The sequence below is a fragment of the Canis aureus genome, chromosome 2 (assembly GCF_053574225.1).
Source record: "Canis aureus isolate CA01 chromosome 2, VMU_Caureus_v.1.0, whole genome shotgun sequence".
Classification (NCBI taxonomy): Eukaryota; Metazoa; Chordata; class Mammalia; order Carnivora; family Canidae; genus Canis; species Canis aureus.
Window position 1 is genome coordinate 53904340 of NC_135612.1, and position 22069 is coordinate 53926408.

The 22069-nt window shown below is 51.8% G+C and overlaps 1 protein-coding gene and 1 long non-coding RNA gene across 2 annotated transcripts in view; one reads left to right on the plus strand and one right to left on the minus strand.

Moving 5' to 3' along the window:
* LOC144298283 (uncharacterized) overlaps window positions 1-22069 on the plus strand; it is a 176963-nt gene that overhangs the window by 151053 nt on the left and 3841 nt on the right. The gene's annotated exons all lie outside the window — the stretch shown is intronic.
* On the minus strand, window positions 91-16852 carry IDH2 (isocitrate dehydrogenase (NADP(+)) 2). Its single transcript, XM_077872747.1, has 11 exons — window positions 16656-16852; window positions 7136-7227; window positions 6108-6273; window positions 4713-4873; window positions 4487-4630; window positions 3535-3671; window positions 3189-3340; window positions 1223-1335; window positions 951-1048; window positions 749-841; window positions 91-431 (listed from the first exon to the last, which is right to left on the minus strand). Exons 1-11 carry the CDS (start codon window positions 16774-16776, stop codon window positions 347-349), a joined length of 1362 nt encoding a protein of 453 aa, XP_077728873.1. The 5' UTR covers window positions 16777-16852; the 3' UTR covers window positions 91-346.

Consider the following 22069-nt stretch of genomic DNA (forward strand, 5'->3'; position numbering starts at 1 on the left):
GGAACCCGAACCCGCCAGCCCTCCGAGGACCTCTTTCTCAGGGCCTTGGCTGGGCTGCCTCCCTCCCTCAGCAACAAACACAACAGACAGTTTTGTGAAGAGCTTTTTAGTAGCTAAATATGGCACCATGTGTTCCAAGGGCAATATAAATTACAGTATGCAAAACACACTGAGTGGCTGAGGTAAAACACACTGTTCCCGCCTCACATCACCATGAGGGGAAACACACAGATACTTTTAAAAACATCTTGCTTATAAAAAAAAGTTCCCTACAAAGGCCTGAGAGGGGGCTCACTCGAGGCCCACTGCTAGCTCAGCCCCACCCGCCACCCGCGGCCCGCCCCCACTACTGGCCCAGAGCCTTGTCCAGGTTGTTCTTGATGGTGTCCAGGAAGTCGGAGGTGTTCAGGAAGTGCTCATTCAGCTTCACGCTGCCGAGAGAACACCGTTCGCATGAGGAGCGGCTCCAGCCGGGCCCTCCCAGGGCAGAGCCTGAGCCTGGGCACCTGAGTGGCCGCCCTCCCAGGTCAGAGGCTGCTGAGAGCCCACCACCAAAGGGCCACGGTGAGTTCAGCAGGGGATGGCCAGGCTCGGGGTGCTAGCCTCGGGGATAGGGACCTATCCAAGCTCGGGCCCTTGGTGGCTAAGCTCACCCTAGAGGGGGCCTCTAAGAGGATCCTCTGGCTTCTTCCCATCCAACCCTGAGGTCCCTAAAGGTCAGTCCCACCCTCTGCCACAGGCCACGCACTTGCTGAGGCCATGGATACAGCCTGCCAGGTCCTTGGTCATGGCTCCACTCTCCACAGTCTGGACACACACTTTTTCCAGGGTCTGCGCAAACCTGCGGCGGGGGGGAGGGGGGGGGGGGACACAGAGTGAGGCCCCAGCTTACAGCACCAGGACCCAGGATCTGCCCTGGATCAGCTCAGGCCCCCTCCCTCTCCACTCACCTGATGAGGTCCTGGTTCCCATCCAGCTTCCCCCGGTGCTCCAGGCCGCGTGTCCAGGCAAAGATGCTGGCAATGGGGTTCGTGCTGGTAGGCCGGCCCTGGGGGTGGGGGCCACAGGGGCATCAGGAACCAAACCAGCCGACAAGGGGGCACCTGGATGCAGCTGGCCACCCCTAGGCTGACAAACCAGACTCCATCCTCCCAGCCTTCAGCATCACTGGGTTCTGGGCCCCTGGGGTAGATGGGCGTGCGACCACAGTCCCTACACTCACCTTCTGGTGCTCCCGATAATGGCGGGTTACCGTTCCATGAGCAGCCTCAGCCTCGATGGTCTTCCCATCGGGGCAGACCAGCACAGATGTCATCAGGCCAAGGGAGCCAAAGCCTGAAGAGGGGGAAGACCTTCCTTTCAGTGGAGTGTGAGTACCACTCCTCCAACCATGGGTTGAGCCCACCTGCCCTCCTGCTTGTGAGGAGGAGCCTCTCAGCTCTGAGCTGCCTCTCTGCTCATGACCCCCGACTGTGCCTGGGAGGACAGTCACTGTTTTGGGCTTGACTACCCTTGTCGTGGGTCTGCAGAGCCTGGTACAGGGCACGGGGCTATTCACAGATGGCTACACATCAGCCTGTGAACATACATCTGTGTCCCCACCGCCAGGGCCCCAGACCCCAAGCATTCCACCCACCCAGTCTGGCTCATAACCAAACAGCTCATTCAAGCAGAAAGCCCACCACCAGCTACTGCACAACGATCACTTTATCTGCTGCTCTTTTAGGCGACTTTTTGGCGATTTATGATTTATTCCCAAATTTTCCCAAATCCAGATGTCAACTTTTTCTATTGTCAAGGTCTCTTGGGCTTCAAAAGCACCCCACAGCACCAAAAATAAGAACTGTTAAGTCCCCAGAATTAGAAAAAGTGAAAAACTTGTAAAAAAAATTAGTTGTCCAAGGGGCATCTGGGTGGCTCAGTGAAGCATCTGCCTCTGGCATAGGTCATGATCTCAGGGTCCTGGGATTGTGTCCTGAGTCAGGTTCCCAGACCAGCAGGGAGTCTGCATCTCCCTCTCCATCTACTCATCCCCCCTCTCCCTACCCCACTTATATTCTCTCTCTCAAATAAATAAATAAAATCTTAAGAAGAAAAGAAAATTAGTTTTCTAAAATGCCTGCAGCTGGGGCATGGGAAAGGGGTCCCTTCTCTATGTTTACTAGACTCTCATACCCACCAATTCCTTATATACTTTAAGGTAATTATCATGTCTTTCTCTTGTCTGCTATGGCTTTTCATCCTTCCATCCTAGACAGGAATTGTTCTAGTAAGAGGATCTACTTACTGAAATAAAGCCAAAGATTTTTGTTTTTATTTTTGCTTTTTTAAAGATTTTACTTATTTATTTATTTATTTATTTATTTATTTATTTATTTATTTATTTATGAGAGAGAGACAGAGAGAGAGAGAGAGAAGCAGAGACACAGGCAGAGGGAGAAGCAGGCTCCCTGCACGGAGCCTGACATGGGACTCGATCCCAGGACTCCAGGATCAGGCCCTGAGCCGAAGGCAGACATTCAACCGCTGAGCCACCCAGGAGTCCCGAACCAAAGGTTTTTATAAAACATTAGGACACTGTATCTTTTCCTCACAACTTTCACTTGGAAAAAGTAGAGTTCACTTTCCTTCTCAGGAGCTAGTTCTTATAGCTACTTCTCTAATGGCCTCATCCATGCTTTCTGCTGTAATCCAATTTGTCTCATAGGATGCTCTAGGGCTTGGGGCTTTGCCACCTTCCCCACTATTCTCCTACAACCAACAGATCTACTGAGCAAAATGAATTCTCTGTAATTCAAAAAGCACTCGGTTGTGCTCAATCCCATTTTTCTGCTAGAGCCAAATCTAGCCCAAACCTGGAGCCAGGGTGACTTGGCTCCTTCGTGGACAGCAGCAACCTCAAAGCTGACACACCTCACCCTTTAGGACCTGAATTCCTATGTTCTCCTTTCTCTGGAAAAGTAGCCTTAGTAATACACCAGTCCAAACCAAATTTGCGATCCTTCCTCCCTTCTATTCCAGGGAGCTCCTGCCCCCTGCTGTCCACGGGGAACCGGAACCTCTCAATGAGCTAGTGAGCCCCAGTCCTACTGCCTCACTAAAGAGGTTTTCTCTGAAAAGGGTCTGAAAATCGCCCAGCCAGAGAAAATCAACAATTGACCCCCTGGGGAACAGCACTCCCAGCATACCCTGGGCCAGGATGTCCGACTGCACATCCCCATCGTAGTTCTTGCAGGCCCACACAAAGCCACCTGAAGACTTGAGGACCTGAGCCACCATGTCGTCAATGAGCCGGTGCTCATACCAGATCTTATTCTTGTCAAAGTCGGTCTTGTAGTGCCTGGAAGCAAAAGGGCCTGATGTGGGGAGAGGGCAGGAAGCTAACAAGTTGGGGATCTCTCCCTGAGCTCAGAGCTGAGCTGAATTCACTGGGACAGCAGCCACCCTGTAGGATGGGGATTGAGGGGGTTGCTTAGTGTATTCCATAGAAAGGGTGTGGGATCCTTAGAGAGCAATAAAGGGAGAGGCTGTTACTTCTCAAAGATCTCTTGGAAGATGTCCTTGAAGCGCCCGTCATAGGCTTTCAGAATGGTGTTCTTCGTGCTCATGTACAGGGGCCACTTCTTTTGGATGGCATACTGGAAACAGCTGTGCGCAAAACCCGAGATGGACTGTAGGGAGAGAGAGAGGCCCCTGGCATGGTACCCAGTCTGGGCACTGCCCACCCTTCCTGGTCCCCAGGGTCAGGACCGGGGCCCCAGGAATGGCATCCTCTCCCTCCAGATGTACGACCTGCTCTGACAGCCTGGGTGAACCCACCACCCTGGAGGGAGCATCCGCTGTGTCTGCTGGCCTAGTATCCCCCTCTCAACTTCTGGGAGGAAGCAGCCCCTGAATTTTGCCCCTCCTCTCCCCTGATTCCCCCAGCCCACCAACCCATCTCTATAGAGTTGACCGTGTGTCCCGGTGGAGCCTATCTGGGACCTCCATGATTGGCTCAGAGATGGTCTCATGACCCAGGCCTGGCACTTTTTGCTGGAACCATGAACAAAAAGGGCACTTTCCTGATAGGGAAACCAAGCTGGCCGGGATTAAGCCCAGAGCTACTGATGGCCACTTCCTCAGAACCCAAGAATGAAGCCAACCACAGAAGAAATGAAAACCAAGAGCTGGAGAAAGGGAAAAAAGAATGCTTATCCGGTTTGTTTAAGCCAAGCATCCTGACAACTAACTCAGTCCCAAAGGCATGTTGGGAGAATGAGCACAGGAAGTTGGAGAGCAGGGGCGTCTGGCTGAGCAGGGGTCTTAGAGCCCCACTCCATACCGGGCACACCATGGGTCCCCCTGAACGCATCTCGGAGGCATTGGCTCACAGGCCTCAGACCTTTCCAGGCCCTGGGCGCGGGAGGAGTCAGAGTCAGCAGTTCCAGGTGGCCTGAAGGGAGGCAGGGCCCAGCGAGGAGGGACTCGGGAGCCACAGCCTTACCTCGTCGGTGTTGTACATGCCCATCCCCACGCCGCCGCCGGGGAAGTTGTACACCTCCCACTCCTTAGCACCGCTGCCATCCTTTGGGGAGAAAATGATCTTGAACGTGCCAGCTCGGTCCACCACGAAGTCTGTGGCCTTGTACTACAGAGATGAGAGTGCAGCTCAGGCCAGGGGTCCAGTGAGGGTCCCAGGCCAGTGAGAGCCAACTCCCGCCGTGGCCCACCTGGTCACCATGGGCGTGTCTGCCAATGGTGATGGGCTTGGTCCAGCCGGGGACGAGGCGTGGGATGTTTTTGCAGATGATGGGTTCCCGGAAGACGGTCCCCCCAAGGATGTTCCGGATGGTTCCATTGGGACTCTTCCACATCTTTTTCAACTTGAACTCTACGAGGACAGAGATGGAGCGGCCCCGCTGCAGCCCCCACCTTCCAACCAAAATGTGAACCCTAAGCAAGAATGCAGCCTGATGGGAGCCTGCAAATCATCCTGGGGAATGCCTAGAATATGAAGGAGTGGGCCATGGGATTAGATTCCTTGGCTGCAAGGTCCACCACCTCCAACTGTGAGTTTTATGCAAATGGCTTAACCTGAGCTATAAAATGAAATTATTGATAAGATACCTAGCCTTTGGGTTGCTGTGAGGATTAAATGAACTCGTATGTAAAGTGGCTAGCACAGCACCCGGCAAAGAAGTGCTCTATCAGCTGCCATTATTCCCACATCACGCTCGGTCTGACGGGACTCTGGCAGCACGCTGCCACTCTGCAGACCTTCTTCTGTTCTTGCCACGGTACTGCCACGAACCTCGGGGTCCAGCCCACATTGCTAAGACTGTGACTCTCTATTTCCTTGTCCACAAAATAAGAATATATAAATCCCAGGGCTCAGGAGAAATAAGAACTGCAAAAAGAGCCTCACACTAAAATGATTCCAATACCACCCGAAAGACGGGAGGAGCTCTGGAGCATTTGGAAATGTGCCTTGAATGCCTCCTTCTAGCTTCCTCACACTGTAGCAAGTAGCAAGAGAGAAAGAGCTCTGCAAACCCCTAAACCACCCTTTCTCAAATTTTCCAAACCTGGCCCCTTTATCCACACGCTGGTGCCATTATTTCCTGGAACCGTGAAAAGTGGTCCCCAGAACCAGGGACCAGCAGCCAGTCCAAGCCTGGTGAGGGCGGCTGAGACCTTTCCACAGCCACAGGGGCAAGGGGCAGAGCTGCAATGCCAAGATGATGGCGAGACATGAGCAATGCTCCCCAGAGCCCCCTGAGGCTCTCGAGCCTGATAAACAGCACTCTGCTGGACAGAGGTGGCACCAAGGCTCTCGTAAACCTGCCTGCTGAACAATCCAGGAGGCCAGAGGGGCAGGCTGCCAAAGCAGCTCTCCTTACTGTGCCGGCATCAGCATGAGCATCCTCCTCACTGTCGCCAAAGACACCTACACTGGCCAGAGCCACATAGCACAGCAGAAAGCCCACGGGCCTGGGAACACCACCCCACCCAGCCTCATCTGCAAGAACCTCAAGGGCTCCCCTGCCTCCCAGGCAATCACAGGGAGACTGGGTTCGTGGCTCAGCCCCCACGGCCCTGGCCCACCCACCTCCGCCCCCTCACACCTTCCACTCGGGCTTCATCGGGGGTGATGGTGGCACATTTGACAGCCACACTGTACTTCTGGGTGGCCAACGCGGAGTCTATGGTGACCTGGTCGTTGGTCTGGTCACGGTTTGGAAGTCCCAGGTCGAAATACTTGAGCTGGACGTCCACGTGGGGTAGGATGAGCTAGAGACAGATGACCAGGACAAGGTATCAGCCCAGATGTCTGTGACCGAGGGGCATGCATGGGCGAAAGCAGAGGACACCCACTTGGGGCAAGGATGACAGAAGGCCAGTGGAGCAAGGGGACAGCATGGCAGAGGGATGAGATCAGCCATTCCTCAGTGGGGCCAGGTGAGAGCTGTCAGGATGCCAGGGTTCTCGGGAGAGACCAGGCCGCAGCCTCTGGAAGGGCTCTGCTCCCAGCATGGACAGCAGTGGCCCAACTCAGCTGAACCCCAACTCCAAGTATCTCTGTATTTCTCTGTACAGTGGGTTCCCTGTTCCTCCCCAATGGGAAGTAGCAATTCTCAACCTTCTTGTGAATACACACACAATATGGGCTCTCCCAGGCAGATCCACACCACAGCAACTTTGGAGAAGCCAAGTAGCCATGCTGGAAGCCAACACCATGATAGCTCAGACACATACATCCCTGTCCAATGAGCACTGCAGCCATAATCTGGGTAGCAGCCCCGAACCCCAAGGATAGGTTAACTCTATGCATGCTGCCCGGCACACCAGCCCCTGTCTCCTTCCAGAAAGCACATCAGAACATGGGGTATCAAAAGGCCACGATGCAGGGTAGGCCTTGAATGCACACACACTCTGTAAAACATGTGGGCTCTGGCACGAGCACAGGACACACTGCTGAGGACGGACCCCTGCCCGATATTGTGAAAACCATGCATGGTCTGGACATGACAGCAAGGTGGATGGAAGGACAGCAACAGGGCTGCTGCCGCCCACCAGGGCAGCTGGTGACCCTGGGACCTGACTTGGGGCACAGGGAGCTGTGCAGAGAGCTGCCCACTCTGGGAGGAACTACCTTCTCCTTGATGAACTGCCAGATGATCCTGGTCATCTCATCGCCGTCCATCTCCACCACCGGCTTTGCCACCTTAATCCTCTTGTCGGCATCTAGGACCGGGCACACGCAGTGCGTCACACCTCTGGCGAGGGCCGCGGTGGGGGGGGCGGGGGATTGGCTCGCCCCACCAGCCAGACCTGCCCTTCACCCAGGAGGGAGCATTGTCAAGGGGCCCAGTTACCCACGTGCCCTCCCTCTCCCCCTCAGCAGGAGCAGCTCCTGGGCCACCTGGGGGACCTGGACCACCCCACTGAGGACGGGCAGCTAGGACCAGCCAGAGAGATGACAGCCTGGACAATCAGATCCTCTCCCTTGGAATCTGAAGGCAGAGGAGACCAACTCAGAGACAAAGAGCCAGCTGGGGCCACCCTGTCCAACAGCAAGTCAGGAAGCGGACGCCTACAAGCTGCTGCCACTCCGTCCCCAGGGCAGCCAGCAGCCCCTGTGGCCCAATCCCTGCAGCTCTATGAGCTATCCCACATCCTTTCTGTAACCTCGTCTCAAAGTCACCCAGTTACTAACCTTGTAACAGGAGCCGGACTAAAGCTAAGTGAGGACAGAAACTGTATTGGCACCTCCTGTGTGCCTGATGGCATACACACGCCCTTTACGTGATTCCTTTTAGGTCTCAAACTGCTCCCAAAACGGTATATGGTTATCTTCCCCCTTTAAATGTGATACAACTGAGACTCTCAGAGTTTCCCAGCTTACTGCCAAAGGTTACACCGCCTGAAGACAACACATCTTCCACCTTTCTCAATGGGAAGCATAGGCTTAGGACATCGGAATGGAACTCAGAACCCTGGATCCGAGCTGGCTCAAGGTGGCCTGTCGCACAGAGAAGCACTAAAGGTCCGGGGAGATGGTGGAGGACAAGAGGAACCAGGGGAGGCTCTCCAAGGAAAGTCTGACTCATGAGAAAAACCAACAGTCTGGGAAGTGAGGTCCAAAGAAAACACAAGAAAATGGCTCATCCAGTTAAATCAGTGCAGGCTACTTGGAGTAGACAGAGGTACCTGAGCACCAGCACGTTCCTCTACCCACAGCCAGGAAGAAGCAGTGACTAAGTAGGGCGACCAGATCTGTGTCAAACTTACCACTGGGCTTCCATCACCAGAAGGCTCACTCACTGCTGAAACCCAGGCAAGAGGACAGCTGAGAGTGGGGCTCTGTCCCCAGTGGAGTCTCCTCAGCCCTCACTTAGGGCCCATTAACTTTTATGTCACACACAATCCTTACGAATATAGTTCCGGGTCTTCCACCTCACCAGAGATTAGAGCAAGTCCAAAGAGGGGACCAGGATGTACACTTAAATGGTCAGAAGAAGTGACCACTGCCAGGTAGACAGCAAGGGACAGAAGTCTATGAAAAGCAGGCCCTCAAACTAAAAAAAAGCATTGCCACCTACGCACATTTAAAACAGAAGTGACCAAAACCCAACAACTCCAAACATATAACTGTCCCACAATACACACCACAACCATGACTCATGCTGGCATCCCCAACCCACAGAGAAAAAGGTGAATTATGTGCAGCAAAATGACTCACTTTCCAAAGATGTGCACAGATTTTTTAATCTAAAAATAATCTCCCAAAGATATGCAAACAGATTTCTTTTTTAATCGAAAAAGATTTTTAGAGATTATTTAGGAAGAAAAATGAGACCCAGGGAGTGTGGCTTATGTCAGAAGTCAGGATAGATCCCAGGTTTCTAGCTCAAGCATAGCCTCTGGATACCCTCATGGGTCACATGTAGAGAAGCAGAAAGCAAACACACACTCCAAACATTCCATTCCCTAGAGAACAAGGTGGATGCAGCTGGCACTGCTCTACCACCCTTTCCAGGACGCGAAGGGGCCTTTGGACCCAAGCTACAAAATTTCTTCACCTTTCCTGGCTGAAAGCTTGAGAGGGCCTCGGGACCTCAGAAAGTCTACTGGGCTGTTGCAGAGCTAGCTCAGCTTTTAAGAGCGCTTCTCCTGAATTAAAGTCATGAGAGCTAATCAAGGTGTTATTTTAATTGTACTGAATCTGCCATAATCATAATCCCTAAGGAGAAGTCATCTGGGGCTAATCCTAAAGGTTTCAGCCTCACTTGGGTCTGCTCAATTTTTGGACTTCCGACACCAGACACCTGTATGGGGAACTCAATGTCAAGATCACAGCAGGCAGCCCTCCCTGCTGTGCCTGCAGGTGTCAAACCCTCAGAGAACACAGGCCCACTTATTTACAACCAGGTGCTAAGCACCTCTTCCTGAAACACTGAGAAAAACATAACAGTGCCTGGCCTCAAGGAGTGTGAGTAAGGGTAAATCTATGATGGAGAGAGACCAAGCAGCTGCTCTGTCATCAGAGTCAGGAGTACAGCCACCCTGAAGGAGCACTTCCCAGAGCTGGGGGCAACCACGGGAGCTAAAGCAGCATGGACTTGGGGCACTGGCTCACTCAGTCAGTATAGCATGCAACTCCAGATCTCAAGGTCATGAGTTCAAGCCCCACACTGGGCACGGAGCAGACTTAATAAAATAAAAATTATAAACAACTACAAAAATAAAGAAACTAAATATATTAATTGGTGACCAAGATTTTAAAAGGTAATTTCAACAACAATAACAACAAATAGCCAGTTAATAAATGGGCCAAGGACTTAAATGGATATTTCTTCAAAAATGACATGTAAATGGCCAATAAGCATATGAAAATCACCCCACAGCACTAATCACTAGGGAAATGCAAATCAAAACCACAATGAAATACCACCTCACACCTATTAGGATGGCTACTATCAAAAACAAAACAAAAAACCCAAAACAGAAAACAACAGGTGTTGGTGAGGATGTGGTGAAACTGGAACCCTTGTATACAGCTGGTAAGAACGTACAATGTTGCAGCCACTATGGAAAACAGTATGATGGTTCCTCAAAAAATTAAAGATAGAGGGCAGTCCAGGTGGCTCAGCGGTTTAGCGCCTGCCTTCAGCCCAGGGCATGATCCTGGAAGACCCCATGTCAGGCTCCCTGCATGGAGCCTGCTTTTCCCTCTGCCTGTGTCTCTGCCTCTCTCTGTGTGTCTCTCGAGTAAATAAATAAAATCTTTAAAAAAAAAAAAATTAAAGATAGAATTGCCATATTGTCCAGGGCACCTGGATGGCTCAGTCAGTTAAGCATTCAACTCTTGATTTTGGCTCAGGTCATGATCTCAGGGTTGAGATGGGGCAGGGGCTCGGGCTCTGCTCTGGGGGGACAGCCTACTTGGGATTCTCTCTCTCTCTTTCCCTCTGCCCTTCCCCTATAAAAAAAAGGTGGGGGGGAGGGAGAATTGCCACCTTGCCAGCAATCCCACTTCTAGATATGTATCCAAAATAATTAAAAGGGGATCCCTGGGTGGCGCAGCGGTTTGGCGCCTGCCTTTGGCCCAGGGCGCGATCCCGGAGACCCGGGATCGAATCCCACATCGGGCTCCCGGTGCATGGAGCCTGCTTCTCCCTCTGCCTGTGTCTCTGCCTCTCTCTCTCTCACTGTGTGCCTATCATAAATAAATTAAAAAAAAAATAAATAATAATTAAAAGCAGGGTCTCAAAGACATATGTGTACACTCATGTCCATAGCAGAATTATTCACACGCTGGGACACCTGGGTGGCTCAGCGATTGAGCGTCTGCCTTCGGCTCAGGTCACGATCCTGGAGTTTCAGGATCAAGTCCCACATCAGGTCCCTGTGGGGAGCCTGTTTCTTCCTCTGCCTATGTCTCTGCCTCTCTCTGTGTCTCTCGTGAATAAATAAATGAAATTTTAAAAAAAAGGAATTATTCACATAGCCAAGAGGTGGGAGCAACTCAAATATCTACCAAGGAACGAATGGATGAATGAAATGTGGTATGAGCCTTCGAGAGGACACTGGAAACTAATGCAGGAAGGTTAAGAAAAACGTCCCTACAAAAGATTAAATGATGTTCAGAATTCCAAGTTTCTCTAAGACTGGGCTCCCCAGCACTCAAATGTGAATGTACTTGCTTGGAAACTAAAAAAGGAAGTGCTGCCGCCGTCAGTGACAGCAATGGATCCAGACCTACCTCCATATCTCTTGCTGCTCAAGTTCTTTTGTTTCAAATCCCATAAAGCCAGTTTCCCCTTGGATGGCCAGTGGAGTTATGATGTGGTATACTTACATAGACAGCATTTCCACATTTCCCAAACACTCTCAAACCATTTCTGGGAGGTAACTCTTTTTTTCCCCCCCTTTTTAAGACTTTATTCATTTATTCACGAGAGACACACAGAAAGCGGCAGAATTATAGGCAGAGGGAGAAGCAGGTTCCCTGCGGGGAGCCCAATGCAAGACTCATCCCATCCCAGGACCCCGGGATCACGACCTGAGCCAAAGGCAGATGCTCAACCAGATACCCAGGTACCTCTAGAAGGTTACTCTTATAATAAATTAGAAGCAGTAATAACTATGCAAGGAATTAATAACCATGTACTGCCTAAGCTTCTCACAATCCCTGTACCTTACCCAGAAGGTCAATTAAATTTTAAACTCTTTTTTTTTTAAATGGGTATCTCAAGAATGGAATATTCAGTCCTAAAAATTAAGAGAATGCTGACATAAGCTGCAACAGGGATAAACCTGCAGGACAGGGGATCCCTGGGTGGCTCAGCGGTTTAGCGCCTGCCTTTGGCCCAGGGCGCGATCCTGGAGTCCCGGGATCGAGTCCCACGTCGGGCTCCCAGGCATGGAACCTGCTTCTCCCTCCTCCTGTGTCTCTGCCTCTCTCTCTCTCTTTCTCTATCATAAATAAATAAATAAATCTTTAAAAAAAAAAAACAAACCTGCAGGACATTAGGAGTACTGAAATAAGCTAGTCACAAAAAGAAAAATACTGCCTGCTTCTACTTACAAGAGGTACCTAGAGGAGTCAAATTCATAGAAACAGAAAGTAGAACGGTTGGTTGGTCGTTGCCAGGAGCTGTGGGGGAGGAGGGTGTGGGGAACTGTTGTTTAATGGGCACAGAGTTTCAGTTTTGCAAGACGATAAATCTCTGGGGATTGGTCTCTCTGGGGATTGGTCGTTCGACAACGTGAAAGTATTAATGCTACTGAACTTCATACTTAAAAATGGCTAACATGGAAATTTTTGTTACGCAGTTTTGCCACGATGCAAAATAAGAAAAATTTTTAGTTTTTATTAGTTTTTTTTTAAGATTTATTTATTTATTTATTTATAGAGACACAGAGAGAGAGAGAGAGGCAGAGACACAGGCAGAGGGAGAAGCAGGCTCCATGCAACAAGCTTGATGTGGGACTTGATCCCGGGTCTCCAGGATCACACCCCGGGCTGCAGGCGGCGCTAAACCGCTGAGCCACTGGGGCTGCCCAATTTTTAGTCTTTAAAAATCTAAACCAGTGGGGAAAAACACACAAAAACAAAAAAAAAAAGAAAAAAGAAAAAAAGAAACACACACACACAACAACAACAACCCAGAGGAGATTTTACGTAAAAATACAGTCTCTTCTTTGAAGGGTGAGTTGCTTCTACCACACTGAGATGGTGTTCACTCATGGCAAGGATGGGCGGCACTAGAGACAGCTTCTTGATTCCAGGCCTATCCTGTACCCTCCAGAGGACATAAGCTCCAAGGCATCAGAGTAGGAGATGTTGTGTGTTCAGCCAATATGGTAGGGACGCCCCCATCGTCTGACCCTCTCTGGGTGACAAGTGATGACAAGCAATCTGAAATCCAATGAAAAGGGCATGGACCTCCCTGAAAGCTTTGAAGGAACAGCCACCATATTAAATCTTCGGAAGACACGTTGCACACTGTCCTGGCCAGAGTGTGGGATGGAATCACACCAGTCACAGTAGGCCAACTCTCCTCACCATCTGGTCTGCTAGCACCCAACACCAAGGAAGGATTTTTTTTTTAATTTATTTTTTATTGGTGTTCAATTTACTAACATACAGAATAACCCCCAGTGCCCGTCACCCATTCACTCCCACCCCCCGCCCTTCTCCCCTTCTACCACCCCTAGTTCGTTTCCCAGAGTTAGCAGTCTTTTTTTTTTTTTTTTTGAGTTAGCAGTCTTTACGTTCTGTCTCCCTTTCTGATATTTCCCACACATTTCTTCTCCCTTCCCTTATATTCCCTTTCACTATTATTTATATTACCCAAGGAAGGATTTTAAAACCTGTCCCCAGTTTCAGGATCCACCTGCTGCTCCAAACCCAAGGCTAAAGATCCCTCCCAAGAAAGCTACCACCCCCAAGACTAAGTACTTTACCACGTTCTCACTCAGGCTGCTCTCAGCTACCATAGCTGAGCAGCATGTGGGGGGAAGCCCCCAATTCCTGGGAGCTCAAGAAGGCAGGGCAGCAATTCTGGAAGAGGCTCTAGCATTTTCCTTGGTGTCAACCTCCACTCCTCCATTTCCTTACAGCCACATCTACACCATCAAAAAATCTTAATGGCTCTTCCTTCAAAACACATCCAGAGTCCAACCACTTCTCACCACCCCCAGCGCAACCAGCCAGGTGCAGGCCACCCTCTTTTGCCAGATTATGACTCCAAGCCTCCTACCAAAACTCTGAAGCCAAAGTGTACCTGTTAAATCTAAATCAGGCCAAGACACTCTTCTCAAACCCTCCAAAGGTCAAAGTCCTCAAAAAAGCATGCCCCCCACCTCCCAACCAGCCCGACCAGATCTGTTACTGCCCTCCTCCCTACCCCACCCCCACTCCCCACCCTACTCTGTGCCAGCCTCAGGCACTCCCTCCCCCTCTGCTTCCCTACAAGCAAAAGTGCACTTCTCCACCAGGCCTTGGCACCTGATAACCAAATGACCTGTTTCCTTATTCCATTAGCCCTTCATTCAAGGTCTTTTCTGGCGGCCCCATAAAAACTTCCACACACACCTTCCTGACCAATTTGTTCCCCTTAGTTCGTGTTCTCACACACCACACTAGTCAATTTCTACCTTGTTTTACTGACTGTCCCCACATTAGAATTTAGGCTGCACAGGAGCAGAAATCTTTGCCTCTTATTTCTGGCTCTGTCCCTAGCACCTTGCACAGAGGCTGGCACACAGTAGAGCACCATAGTTGTTGAAGTCACAAATGAATGCCAAGTCAGTCAGTTTGGTCTAGAGTAAGCAGCTACCCTGTCCTCACCTCCTATTGGGATGCAATGTGCCCCCTCCCCTCCTACCTTCTGGGAATGCCACACAGAGACCAGTGAGCTCTCCCCATCAGATTTCACCAGACCAACACAAATGTACATGGGTGGCATGTCTGCCAGGCAATGGGCAAACTGCCCTGGAAAAACTCACAACTTATACTGTGTTAATATGTGCAATCCACTGACATTTTAAACATGCATTTACCTTAATGTAAACTCCAGGGTAGGTCACAGAGCATGGCTTCCAGTAACCAGAGGGCAGTGTCCAGCACCTCACACCCGGAATGCAACCAGCACAAGAGGCTCCAACCTCACATGGAGGATTTGAGGGCCCCAGGCTTTCTCCAAACCTGCTGGACCTAAACATGACCACCCAAAACACCTCTGATGGGGCAGCAGTGGTCTTATCTGATGTGGCCAAAACAAGCGGAGAACACATAATCACCACCCCACGGGTAGGTCTGCAGAACGCTGATCAATCATTAAATAATCTGCCCTAGAATCTAAGAGTGCAGGCAAGTCACCAAGGTCTGAAAAGTGAAGACGGAGGGTAAGAAAAATCAAGAAGTTCCTAGGTGAGGAACAGAGCTAAGGAGGGCCAGCCAAGATAATTCTCCCAGGGAGTGCCTGAGCAGAGCCCACCCTCACTTTCCCAAAGTCCAGTTTATCAGAACTACCACCAGCAGTCGCTGGAGGCCAGGGAATTGCAAAACTAGAGACGTGGGAATTACCAAGCAGCAAAGACACAGGAGTGTTTTAGCCAAAAAAAATATATTCTTTCTGGTCATCAAGGGGAATGCCAAATATTCTCTCCAGCAGTGTTGCCAGGTAACAAGCTAGCAGAGGCCACAGTTGTAATCTCTTGTCTAACTCAATCAAATACTATGTATTCACCCCATTAATAACCAACCCACCACTTGGGGATTTCTAGAAGGACCTACAACTAAAAACTTTCTTTTTCTTTATCATCGATGCAGGAGAGAAAAAGGGTGAACTGGACAGTGTAACTCTAACTATTTTGCTAAAGGTGGTGCCATATGGGAAACTGTTCTGGGGCCTGTGGGCACTTGGAATCTTGGAGTTGCAGGGTTGGCCACTTAAGAGACACATCCCAGAAGTACAAAAGCAGAAATGTCCCTTTCTCCTTGGCAGGGGAGTGGGGGTGGGGGCCCAAGCTCTGTGCTCCCCACCCCCCACTCCTCCCCAATTCTGGTCAGCTGCTCCCACACTCGTTAAAGATTACCTACCCTACCAGTAATGCCAGGCTGCCTGGGCCCCCCTCCCTCTTCCTCACTGCCCTGGCTCACTCCAAGGGGCCCCAGGCCAGGTCAGGAAAGAGGTTCCCGTGGCAACAGGCAAGAGGCAGGGCCAAGGGGGGTACACTGTCCCGGCCTTTTGTAGCTGGCAATGGAGAGCCACGGGGAAGGCGATGCCCACATGCCACAGGGGGCAGCAGGCATTGGTAATGGAGATTCAGGCTAAATCCTGCTTATTCTCACCTGACTACTGGCTTCTTTCCTAAGCAGGGTGCTGAGGGTACCACAGAAGCACTCAGGCACTATTCAGGAGAGAGGCACCGTGGTGTGGCTGCCCAGGGCCCAGTCTCCCAGGCGGGAGAGTGGGGCGGGCCGAAGAGCAGCGCAGGAGCCGGCTGGCGAGAAAAGGCAGCTCAGGCCAAGGAGAGGACCCGGGATGGAGACTTAAGTGACGGGCTGGGGGGGGGGGGGCGGGGGGTGTCCAAACAAAAGGGAAAATAAGAAGGACGCTCCTCCAGCTGTCGCGTAAAAGGCTCCTAAAATAGCCGACGAGGGCCTGACAGCGAGGAGGGATTACAGAGCGCCGGGCTGCAAAGGAAGGGGAAGTGGATGCCTCCTCCCCGCCTTTGTCTGAGCCGAGACCGCGCCGCGACCCTCCCTCTCACGGGAACACCGGCCCGGGGCTCCCGCCCCCTCTTCGCTGGCCGGCCCCCCTCCCAGGGCAGGCGGGAGGCCCTCCGCGCCCGGACACCCCCAGCACCCCCTACAGGAGTATCTGGGGGCGCGGAGCAGCCCAGAACCCCGCCCGCGCAGGGCCGCAGCGCCCGCCGCGCCAGGGCCACCAGTTGCCACTGTCCTTCAAGTCCCCACCCGTGCGCCTGGCGCGGCCGGAAGCCCCGGGGTCGGGGAGCGCGTCCCCGTCCCCCCGCTCTTTGCGCGCCAACCCCGCCGTCCCCGGCCCGGCGACGGTCCCGAGCCGCGCTCCCCGGTCCCCGCCCGGGAGGCCGCCACGTCGCGGCGCGCGCGCCCGGATCCTCCTCGTGGCACTCACAGTGGCGCCGCGGCTGCTCCTGCAAGCTGGGACCTGTGGGCGCCGCGGCGGCCCAGGCCGGGCCGGAGCCGGAGCCCGAGGCTCTGCACAGAGAACGTACGACCCGCAGGTAGCCAGCCATCCCGCCGCCGCAGGCCAGCTCCCCCGCGCCACAGGCAAGACGGCGCCGGCGCTGCTCCCGGCGGCCAGGCTGCGTGCGGCAGAGGCCAGCCCGGCGCCCGGGCGGGGGCGGGGCGGGGCGGGGCGGGGCTGCCGGGGGCCGCCCCCCGATTGGGCCTCGCCCGGAAGGAGGCGGGCCGGGACCCGGACTCCTCGAGCGGCGCCGCAGCAGCGGACCCGCCCCCGCGCCCGTGGCGCGCGCCTCCATTGGCGCGCACGGCCTGCGGCGGGAGGCCTCGCGACGCCCCCACTGCCCCGGACCGGCTGGCGCGGGCGGGAGCTGGGCGCTGGCGGCCGCGGTCGGCGGCCTGAACCCCTCTCTCCGGGATGCCCTATTGAAACCGAGGTGTCAAACCCCAAAGGGAGCAGACCCCCGCGCCCTCCGCGTTGGCTGGATTGAAACTCCTTCGCGTTGACCGAGCGCGGGTTCCGTGTTCTTGGACCGAGAGCACGTCGGCTCTCCTCAGGTTCGCGCTCAGATGCTCCTGTCCCCTCCACGAGTTGTGTAGACTGACCCGGGTCAGGAGCTGACATCTCTTCTCCTCTGCTTCTCGCCCGAAATTCAAGCCGCTACTCCTCGAAGTCATTCAGCCTGGCCAGAGTCTGTGTTCTGCCGTCCGCAATGGGGATTGTAATGGTAACAGGGCTGCCAGGAGAGGTGGGTGACATAACGTAAGTAAGAGGCTTGCGGCACACCCCGCGCTGGACGGTTGTAGTTGATGCTTATCACGATCCAGATGCGTCCTCAAGCGGCCTGCACCGAGTGAGCTCGGGATCCACCCTGGCAAACAGTTCACCATTGCCTGTTTCCATGTGCAACACAATACTGATTGGTTCTGTCCTAAGCAGCCAAAGCCTCTTGAAATGAGACACCAGCTGGGGCTGGGTTTTATTTAGAAAAATCTGACCCTAACCCCCACTTTCCTGGTCACACCAACTCACTCCAAATACTAGCAACCTCTTTTTGCCCTGTGTTCCCAGCTCTCCCCTTGGTTGCCTCACAGTCAACATTGCCAGATGGGGCTGGGCCAGGAAACTGACCTTGAATTATTGACTTCAGTGCTTCCTTCTCCCTTCTTCCCTGTCCCAACCAGGCAGAGCTACTGCTTTGGTTTGGAGATCCAGTAGACTGGATCCAAGGGGAGGTTGCTTTTGGACCACCCCCCAACCCCCCACACACCCCCACAAAGTCTAAGGTCTCAGTCAAGGCCAGCATGATCCCACATGATACCTTTCACTCTGTTCCCAGTCTTGTTCAAAACACAGTTAAAGACCTTGGAAGCCCCTGATATTTGGCTTTATGCCATCCTGGTATTATCAAGCACCTGGGCCCAGTGACCCTACCTCTCAACTAGGAGAATGGGCCCCCTGAGGATCCTTATAGCCCACACAATGAGATTCAGTTATGTATGTCAGCTACCCATACTACCACTTCTGAAATGACCATGAAGAAATTGCTGTCCACTCCAGGGGCTCATCTCTTCCTCTGCATGGTAGACTAGTGTGTCAGACCCCCTAGTGAGAGGCAGCCCTGAAGCCTCAGTGTGTTCCAGAGTCCAGCCTTCACCCGCAGAGAGGGATCAGGGTGGGGGCATATGTATCCTTTGCAAACACAGCAGTAGCCCAGGGCAGTTGAGGCAAAGTCTTCAGATTTCTTTTTTTTAAGATTTATTTATTTATTTATTATAGACAAAGAGAGAGAGAGGCAGAGACACAGGAGGAGGAAGAAGCAGGCTCCATGCCCGGAGCCCGACACGGGACTCGATCCCAGGACTCCAGGATCGCGCCCTGGGCCAAAGGCAGGCGCTAAACCGCTGAGCCACCCAGGGATCCCCAAAGTCTTTAGATTAAACTGTCTCTCACTCCCTGCCTCCCAGGGCTCCAGTTCCATGCCAGCCTTCCCCATACAGGCCTATCTGGGAAGACAGCTGTTATCATTTGCTCAGAGAGGTTAGGACACTTACTCAGTCACACAGCTGGGAAAGTAGAACTCTAGTTCATACCCATATACCTGGCTCACAGTCTATTGCTCTTTTAAGAAGAAAGAAGATCACAGAGTCTCTATTTATTGCACTTGTTTGGAATTCCTGGTGGTAGTAACTACTGGCCCTGAAAGTCACTTCATAGAAAGATGGTGCTTAGGTTAGGGCACCTGGGTGGCTGGCTGTCAGTTAGGCACCTGCCTTCAGCTCAGATCATGATTCCAGGGTCCTGGGATTGAGCCCCGCATCGGCCTCCTTGCTCTTCAGCTCAAGTCATGATCAAGGAAGGGTCCTGGGATCCTGGGTCAAGCCTTGCATCAGGCTCCCTGCTAGATGGGGAGCCTGCTTCTCCCTCTGCTTGGCTTATACTCTCTTTCTCTCTCAAATAAAAAAATAAATAAAATCTAAAAAAAGAAAGAAAGAAGAGGTGTTTAAAGGAAAAATGCTCAGATCTTCCAGTTGGAGTCAGCAGAATTGGAAACTCCCACCCTTCCATATTTTTAATTAAACCACAATTAGTTACTGAGACTAGGTCATATACAAGTTCCCTGTGGAGGCACCAAACTCGGTCTCTACCTTTTGGGAGCCAGACACACATCTGTGCAATCACCACAAACCAGGCACAAGAAGAAAGTATCCCAAGAGGAGCTTGGGTGACAACAAGGTACCTGTCAAAGACAAAATTACTTCTGATGGGGGAGACCCTGGTTCATTTAGGGCAGGAAGCCCAACAGGCTGGCTCTTAAGGATATTTATGATCTGGAAAGAGGTTGGACAGGCATTCTGGGACAGGTAAGGGATTGTACTTCACCCAGGTGGACACTCCAGGGCATCAGCTGAGTGGTGTGTTTGTTGGCAGGGGAGGGGGTAACATCTGGCAACTGGCAACAGCAGTGAGACGATGTTGGGGAGTACAGGATCAGACCTGGCAGGGAAAGGTAAGAGTCCTCGAGCCACGGCCAGGCCTCACACAAGGTCCTGGCAGGACCTTCAAGACTCTGGAGACGGTGTAGAGATGGACTCAGCAGGAATTGCCGCTGGCTGGACTTGGGCAGGAGGAGGAGTCAGAGTGACTCAGACTTCCATCCCTGGGGCTAGAAGAATAGCAATGCCATTATTAGAAATCAGAAAAGAAGAGAAGAAGGCAGAGAATGTGTGTGTTGCAGGAGGGGGGCTGTTGATAGCAGAGCTATTTATGGTCATTTCTAAACTGATTTCTCTGCCAGCAGTCTGTTCCCTCCCCTTCCCAATCACCTGACCACTGCTGCCATCACAGCCATCCTGAAGCACCGCCCTGAGCAGTCACTCCCAGCGACTGTTAGCTCTCCACACCTGATACAGACAGTCTTGTAAGCTTGTAACACTTCCTGGCCTTTACCTCCCTCACCATCCATCCGCCTTTTCTACTATTTCCTCTCCCCAAGAACTCTGAATTTAGCAATTCCCCTAAGTAATCCCTGACTCTGAGCCTTTGCATGGCCCCTTCCTTCCAGCAAGTGGACTCTTCCCACTGCCCATGCCCAAGCCCACCTTCTCAAGCCCACACCAGGGCTGAGGGGCACATTTCATTTATACCTAAATCATCATGCAAGGCAAACAGCTCCCCAGGCCCCCGTCCCAATAAATAAATATCATATAAACTACACTGATTTTAACTTTATATATTTTAAAAAAGTATGGATAATAACAGGCAAGGTCCAGAAATGAATTTGGAAGATTTTAGAATACCATATAACTTTATGAAATTTTCTCTCAGGTTGCTTAAGGGTTCTCTGCATTTTTTTAAGATCTTATTTATTTATTTATTCATGAGAGACACAGAGAGGCAGAGACATAGGCAGAGGGAGAAGACTCCTCCCAAGGAGCCCGATGCAGGACTCGAAACCAGGACCCTGGGATCACACCCTGAGCTGAAGGCAGATGCTCAATCGCTGAGCCACCCAGACGTCCCGTCTTGTACTTGTTTCTTCTGAAATATGCCGATGGGCAGTTGTGATTTAACCTCTTCTAAATGATACTAAGAGCTTCATTAATATATGCTTTTACTAGTAGTATTGTTACTACAAAAAAAAAAAAAAGAATGAGGTAGATCTGGGGTGCTTGGGTGGCTCAGTTGGTTAAGTGGAGCCTTGAGGCAGGGAGCCTGCTTCTCCCTCCTGCTTCTCCCTCTCCGTTTGTCTGCTGCTCCCCCTGCTTGTGCTCTCTCTTTCTGTCAAATAAATAAATACAATCTTAAAAAAAAAAAAAAGAATAAGGCAGATCTATATTTGCTGATGCAGAAAAATGTAATGTGATACATTAAGTGAAAATAGAAAGTTGCAGAGAAATATCCTATCATCATATACATACATATATATGAAAAATACATATATGTGAAAAATTGAAGGCACATAAGCCAGAGAGAGCATGGGGAGGTGGGGGATGAGGGAAGTCTCTCAATCTCTACTGTATACAATTCATCTATTACTTTTATAACCAGAGAAAGCACAACAAGATGTAGATTTTTTTTTAATTTTTTAAAACAAATCACTGCCATAACCTAGGTGCTGTGCAGTGTCTCATGTCCCAGAACAACTCACTCCAGAGGCTTCCTTCACATTGAGGCTTTTCACCCTGCAAGTGAAGGGTTAAGGGGACGGGACTGGGGATAGGGAAAAGGAAATGAGGTCTGGAAAGCAGAGTGAGGGGCCCCGAGGGCAATCCTAGTTGCCTGGTGGCTGGCCACGCCTAGGGGCTGGAAGCAGCCAACCCCGCCCGCTGCCTTGGGGCCTGGGGCACTGTTCCTACGGGTTTAGGAGGACCAATGATAAGAACTTTTTTTTTTTAATTTATTCATGAGAGTCATGAGAGACAGAGAGGCAGAGACATAGGCAAAGGGAGAAGCAGGCTCGCTGCAGGGACCCTGATGTGGGACTCGATCCCAGGACCCTGTGATTGTGACCTGAGCCAAAGGCAGACGCTCATCCACTGAGCCACCCAGATGCCCCAATGATGAGAACTTAAGGGCAGCCCAGGTGGCTCAATGGTTTAGCGCTGACTTCGGCCCAGGGCGTGATCCTGGAGACTCAGGATCGAGTCCCATGTCAGGCCCCCTTCATGGAGCCTGCTTCTCTCCCTCTGCCTCTTTCTGTCTAATAAATAAAATAAAAAAAAAAACAAAAAAAAAACAAAAAAAACTTAATGTAAAATCAGGTGAAGATGAGAACAAGATAGTGCCACCTAGAGCAGTGGTTCTCTGTGGACCTGGAGAGGGAGGGGCAGGGGTATCCAGGA